At 52.0% G+C, this 6677-nt stretch overlaps 1 protein-coding gene across 3 annotated transcripts in view; it reads right to left on the bottom strand.

The window, feature by feature from the left end:
* PTMA (prothymosin alpha) overlaps positions 1–1468 on the bottom strand; it is an 11678-nt gene extending 10210 nt beyond the window's left edge. For all 3 annotated transcript variants that reach the window (XM_032777240.2, XM_032777241.2, XM_032777242.2), the window contains exon 1: positions 1296–1468. In XM_032777240.2, the coding sequence (XP_032633131.1) occupies positions 1296–1340 (45 nt within the window). In that variant the 5' untranslated portion in view covers positions 1341–1468. The remainder of the gene's footprint in view (positions 1–1295) is intronic.
* Between the last annotated feature and the right edge of the window lie 5209 nt (positions 1469–6677).

Here is a 6677-nt window from a genome sequence, read left to right as displayed (position 1 = left end):
CCCCCCCCCCCCACACACACACACAAGCTGTGGCTGGAAGTTTCACACTCCCCCCACCCGGACTCCCACGCGTGGGCTCCCTGACAATCTCTCCTCACTCGAGCCACGTTCTGTCCTTAGGCTTCACCTCCGTGAAGGCGGCAGCGGCTGGGACACCCGCTGCTCGCCAGCCCCCCTCCGCTGGGGAGCCCAGCTCGGAGGGCAAAACCCAGAGCGCCAGTGATTTAAGCTTCTGATGAAAACAGCACAGGGTCCCTCCCCCCTTTTGCCCCACAAGGTTAATCGGTCTTTAACTGGAGTTAAAAACCCTGATGGGGATCTTAACCCGCTTAAAAAGAAAAAAACGGGGGGGGAGGAAGCGGGCTCCGTCCCCAGCTGAGGAGCCAGGCTGACACTGAAAGTGGCGGGGCTGCAGGACCCCGGCAGGTATCTGGGGCTGCGACCCCCGAGAGGCAAAGCCACGCTATTTCGCCGGCCCGGCACGCTCGCTTCCTGGCATCATTAAACAAAGAACCCGCGCAGATCACCACAAACATTTGCAGTCAGATCCAAGCGTCTCCCCATCAAAGTCAAGTCTCGCCCCCCCGCCGGCCAGCCAAGGAAATCGCTTCCGAGTATTCGCCTCCACCGAGTTGTAAAGTTATTTCCAGGCAATTAAAGTGATCGGGTTGTTTGTTTGGGTGATGGGGTTATTAAATGCCCGACCCCCACCCCCAAAACAAACGTTTCGTTTCTCGCCCGCTTCATTTCAAAAGAACGGGGCGGGGGCTCGGATAAACCCCCATTAAAAAGTGGGTGTTTCGGGCCCGATCCCTTCCCCCTACTTTCCAGGCAGGTTATTTCCCCTCTCTGGAGCAGGAGGACTAAAGTGGGATCCAAGTTTGATTGGGGGGGGGGGGGAGGGCTGTCAAGCGGCGAGGCGATTTGAATGGAGAGAGATTTCCAGACAGGCAACATCAACAAAATTACAGGGCGCTTTTAAATGCCCCGTTGAAACACACACACAGCCACACACACAGCAAAACCCCTCCAGCATAAGACTTTACAAAACTCCCCCCCCCCACGCACCCAAATAAACAAACAAACAAACAAACCACTCGAGGTTTGCAGCATTTAAGAGACAAATCACGCCCCCTTCCCTCACCCCTTGCAGACAAAGAGAAAAGCAAAAAAAAAAAAGAAACACACGGCAAGTTCCCCCCCCCCCGACAAAACGGTACTTGGGAGCACACAGTAAAAAAAAAGCGGAAAAAACGAGGGGGGAGTGGAGCGCAGGGCTGGGTGTGGAGCCTCACCTTGGTGGAGATCTCCGCGCTGGTATCCACGGCTGTGTCCGACATGGTGCGTGGGGAGAGGTGTATATAAAATAGATCTGATATAAAAAATAAGCGAGGAGCAGGTCCGGCAGCCCGAGGAGCGGCGCGCAGCAGGGCAGAGACAATGCAAAGATGGCTTTGGCCAGAGCCAGTGGAGAACTCACGCGGCGCCACTAGCTTTAATATAGATTAGTGGGCGGTCCGCTCACTCCCCTGCACCATCCCCATTGGCCAGGAGCGGGGGAGCTGGGCCCGGCCATTGGTCAGGGGCAAACAATGGGCAAGGCCGCTTAAAGCGGCAGAGCCGCCCCGTGCATGCAATGAGTTTGCGCCCGGCCTCAGCATGCGGAGCGCGGCAACGACCTGGCTGCTCCTCTCCGCCCCCTTCCTCCCCTCCGCAGGGAAGTCGCTCCGCACGCCGCGTGCAAAACGCAGAGCCCTGGGTTGCATTGTTAACGCCAGGCTGGAACAGAGGAACTAAGCAGGAGGAGAAACCAACCCCCGCCCCCCTTGTCTCTGCTTGCGTCTCTCTCCTGGAGCTGCGGTGCCGCCGACGGCTTCTGCATGTCTATGCTGCCATTAGGGCAGCAACCCCCACTCCGCAAGGGGCGGGGGGTTGAAAAAGTTGATGCAAATGAAATGCGCTTCTACGTTAAGCGCTCCCCCCGCCCCGCGCGCAAAGAGCAGCTGCGCGTTTTACACCCGTGCAAGTGGCGGGGGGAGGTTTATTCCGCCTTTGGCTGATTAAAACCCAAGAGCAGCGTTACTCCCTATGAAAAACCTCACACGGGGCTAGGGCTGGGACTTTCCAACTCAAGGGAGAGGAGGTCGGGGTTTCAATCCACAAGCCACGACCGACTAAGCAATCTCTCCCAGCTCCACACACTCCCTTTATCTTACTGGTGATTGAACCTTTTACGATCCAGCCACACCATTAACAAAAACTCCCCCCCCCCTAAAAAAACAGGAAATTACAGTTTAAAAAAAATACAGTTCCGATTTCCCCCCAATTTCACACTTCTTTTGGGGGAGAGGAATCTAGACTCTTTCCCACCTGGATATTAACGCTCTCACCCCGCATTACCCTGTTAAAGCTCATTTAAAACCCAAAACTTATTTTCCCCGAAAGCAAGAAATTTACACAAATTAATCTGTGAAGAATTTTTTTAAAAAAAACAACCTTGCATCGAAGACTTTTTTTCCTCTTTTGCTAGAGCCCTACCTCTCCCCACCCCCCGTAACTTTGAAAATAGGGTGGGAAGGGGAAAGAGAGAGAGAAGCCCCCAGCCTTAATATCATACAGGGGAATAAATCAAATCGGACGGAGATGGGGGAAACAGAAATTTTTTTTGCATTTTTTTAAAAGCCACATTGCAATTTTTTGTTTGAAAATCGCCCAATTTTTTTTTTTTGCACTCCCCACGTTTTGCACGAAGCTGTGTCTGTCCCACACGCCGGCCCCCTCCCAGCTGGCCCAGGTGCAGTCGAACCGGCACAAAGTCCCGTTTCAAGCTGCAATTGAGCTCAATGGAGGCAGCTGAGTGGGGGGGAGGGGGTAGAGGAACATGCCACACTCAAAATGGCGCCCGGAGCCCTTCACGGGGCAATCATTCGGCTTTCCCTCCCAGCCCGGGGCTCTAGAAGGCCGGATCCGGCCCAGCCGCCACCGCAGCACCTTCATAAGGCAATTCCCGATGCCCGTTGCAGGAATGGGGCGATGAGAGCCGGCGGAGGGGAAGCCCCGGGCGGAGCAGCGCTTCTGCCACTCTCAACATGGCCGTTGGGCCGGGGCAGAGTCTTGCCTCGGAAGGCGGGATATAGGACTCAAGCGACGCGGATTGGCTACCAACCCCGAGCGAACGCTAGGTTGACGCTTTGCGCCCCCTTATTGAGCGATGCTCCTGTTCGTCTTCTATAGAGTGGTTGCGAAACCCCGGAAACAAGATCACAGTAGAAGTGTGGAATGGACTCAGCGGCTGTACAGAGGAGAGGGAAAAGGAACCAGGTAGCCCTGTGCATCGAGTTTTTGGAGCTAGCCGGTTACAACAGCGCAGGGGGCCGTGCTTGCTGACTTCTCGAGGTCCCATCCAGCCCTGCATTTCCATGATTGCTGCTGTTAGACGCTGACACACATCTCTGCCTGAACTTCAGCAAAGCTACTTAAGAAGAAAAACAATGGCATGGGATTTTTTAGCACTTTTTATGTCGGGCATTTTTTTTTTTGCTCCTCCAGTGTCCTTGTCGCTGTTAAATTTGCCAAAGAAGCTATTTTAACATGAATCTTTGGCTTTCCGATATACCCATCGCTATGGGGCCTACATAACAGCCAACTTCTAAACAATGTTTTAAGTTTAAATATTTCAACAACTCGCTTTGAATTTGGGGCTGGAAAAGAGCGTCTGTTTCAGCAGAACATTCCCCAGACTAGCTCCATTGATGACCTGATGGCAGATACACAACAAGATTCAAAAGTGCCCCGGATTCCTAGCATCTTCACCTCTAGCAGGAAACGTGCTCATCTCCACTTTGGTTTATCGTGCCTGTGGGACTCAAATGTTCATCGCTGGGGTTAGGTACGACAGACTGTTAAAATAGGGTGGGCAAAGGACCCCTTGTGGGGATCAGCCCACTGCACCATGGTTGTCTCACCTTGAATAAGGAGGTGGCCTTAGAGAAGGCAGCGTGATCTGATGGGCAGGGCACTGGACTAGGGGTCAGGAGACCTGGATGCTCTTTTAAGCTCTGTTACCGTTGTGTGACCTAGTGCAGTGGTTCTCAATCAGGGGTCTGGGGCCACCTGGAGGGCTGCGATCAGGTTTCAGGGGGTCTGGCATTAGAGTTAATGGGGTGCAGGGCAGAAAGCTGAAGGGGCTGAAGACTGGGGCCCTGAGCCCCACTACCCGGGGCTGAAGATGAAGCCTGAGCAACTCAGCTTTGAGGGGCCTTGTGGGACCGTGGGCAGTTGCCCTGTTTATTACCCCCAAATGCCGGTCTTGACTTTTATATGCAGAAATACAGTTGTTGTGGCACAGGGAGTTTTTATAGCCGTGGGCCGTGGAGTTTTTATAGCATGCTGGGGGGGGAGGGGAGTCACAGAAAGAAAAGAGCTGAGAACCCCTGACCTAGTGAACACTTCACCTCTCTGTGCCTGTGCCCGGATTCCCCACTCACACTTTGTCTATTTAGGTTGTGTGCTAATTAAATTAATTAATTAATAATTGGAGATATCACTGTGTGTACATACGGTGTCTCACACAATGGCACTGTGCTCTCAGCTTCTAGGGGTGACTGTTGTACAAAGAGTTAACTATGAGCAGCTGTTCAGAAAACAGATCCCGGAAAGTGATGTTTCATATTGCTCTGTGCAGAGGATGTTGCAAAGTGTGACCGCTTGGATCAGGAGCACTGCAGAGCAGGTGTAGCTGTCTCTATGGGCCTCATGTTGGATCTAGATAGAGCAGCGCATACAAGGATCTGTGGTCTCCACAAGCTGCCCCTTTTACATTCCAAGAGGAGAGGTCGGTTCCGATCATGGCAGTGAGCTGTGGTTTTGGGTTTGCGGCAGGGTGTCAGTGCAGCTGGAATTCTGAGCACCTTCTGCAGTAGCAAAGTCCAGAGATTGCCTCTGGTGATTCTCCAAATACACTGAAAAAAATAAAGCTCCTTTGCTGAACTTCATGTTAACATTTCATGCATATCTCCTTCTCAGGCAGGGGAGGCTCTTTCAGGATGAGACGTCTAGGTCTGAAGAACATATTGAGAGAGAGATTAAAATCGGAATTTTGGATATTTGGGAAAGAAAAATTTGAAATTGCAAATGACATTCCCATCAGGACACTTTTAAAAAAAAAAATAAAATAACCCGTGTGGGACTGATGAGTAAAACGAAGGCCACCTTAGAACAAGCCAAGTGAGAAACCCACCTGTGTTTCACGTCATTTAGTTACAGTCGCTCAACTCAATGGGATAACTTGACCCATGTGTGTCAGAGAAAAATAGACGGAGCTTGACATTTTATGCCTCAGCAGTCCAAAGAGGAACAACAACAACAAAACTGTTGCCTGTAAAAGGCAGCTGCTCTTTCACCGCTTCCCCACCCCTCTATCTAGCCTGCGCCAGGAGAGGCGAGTGACAGAGAGGAATGAGGATGATAGAGAGGGGGTAGGAGTGTGTGCAGAGGAAGATGAGCTTCAAAACAGAAGTTTATAGGGCTGAACTTTGCTTGGAACTGCTGAGCGACGTCAGGGCTGCTCTTTTCCATGGTAGGCGATAAATTTGGCAAATTAATTAAGGAGGCAAAAGAGGCGGTAGGAGTTTCACCTCTTCTTCAGCAAAGGATGGTGTGTGTGTGGGGGGGGGGGGGGGGAGCGTTTCACTAGTTCAGCAAGTTGGCGTCTCTCTAATCCTCGGCAAAGATCCTGCTGCTAGAACGATTATTCCATGGCAATGAGCTGCTTCGAGGAGGAAATTCTCATTACGGTCTTTGGAGCGGCAGGGGATGGGCGACTCTCACTCAGCCACTCTGGAAAACAGAGGGATGAGCCTTGAGCATCCCCGGACTCCAGTGCACGAGCTGTGTTACTGTTTCTAGGTCAGCCTGGTGGGGTGGGACTTGAAGCCGGCAGACATTCTGGCCATGGCAGCAACTGCCTCCCTGCGGGAGGGGTGTGCTATGGGTGTCCGGTCTCTGCTTTGCTTCTCTTTGGAGTGTTGGCCTGGGTTGTAAAAGGGAGCTGGTGGGGAGGGTTTCGGGAGGGTGGGGGTTTCAATGCAAAAATCAATCTGGAACATGCAGTGAACTGATTCCCTTGCCCTGAATGTGCTGAACGGAACATGTAAAACAATGGAATTATTTCCATGGTGATGGGGAGGGGGGGAAGCAAACCCAGGTGTTTAAAAATAGCCTAGCGAAGGTAACGGAGCTGTGGACTAATACACCCACATTCTTTGTTTCGATTCTTGAATGGCTAATGGCTCTAGAGCGACTAGTCTGATAATGGCGGGGGCGGTGGGGAATGACTGGCTGGCAATCGGAGATGGAGCGTTTCACCTCTACATCACCGGTTCACATCCAGGCCAGGTTAGGAGGGGCCATCTCTCACACCTCTGAAACAAATGGGTGGCTCCCAGCCTGGTGTCCACTTCCCACTGCAACATGGCGCAGCCGTAGCAGAGAGGTGAAGGAACGGTGGGTCAGGAAGCCTAGATTTAATCATGGATTTCTACAGAAAAGTGAAGTCTTGTTGGTTGTTATAACCTTAATACATATTCTGCACAACTCAGAGATAGAGGAGACCCAAACTGGGTCTCTTTTGCGGCCTGCTGCTATTATAGGTTTTCTCTTCTAGTGAGAGAATGGTA

The sequence above is a fragment of the Chelonoidis abingdonii genome, chromosome 8 (assembly GCF_003597395.2).
Source record: "Chelonoidis abingdonii isolate Lonesome George chromosome 8, CheloAbing_2.0, whole genome shotgun sequence".
NCBI lineage: Eukaryota > Metazoa > Chordata > Testudines > Testudinidae > Chelonoidis > Chelonoidis abingdonii.
Note: the sequence above shows the minus strand (reverse complement) of the source record. Positions and strands in the feature narration are given on the sequence as shown.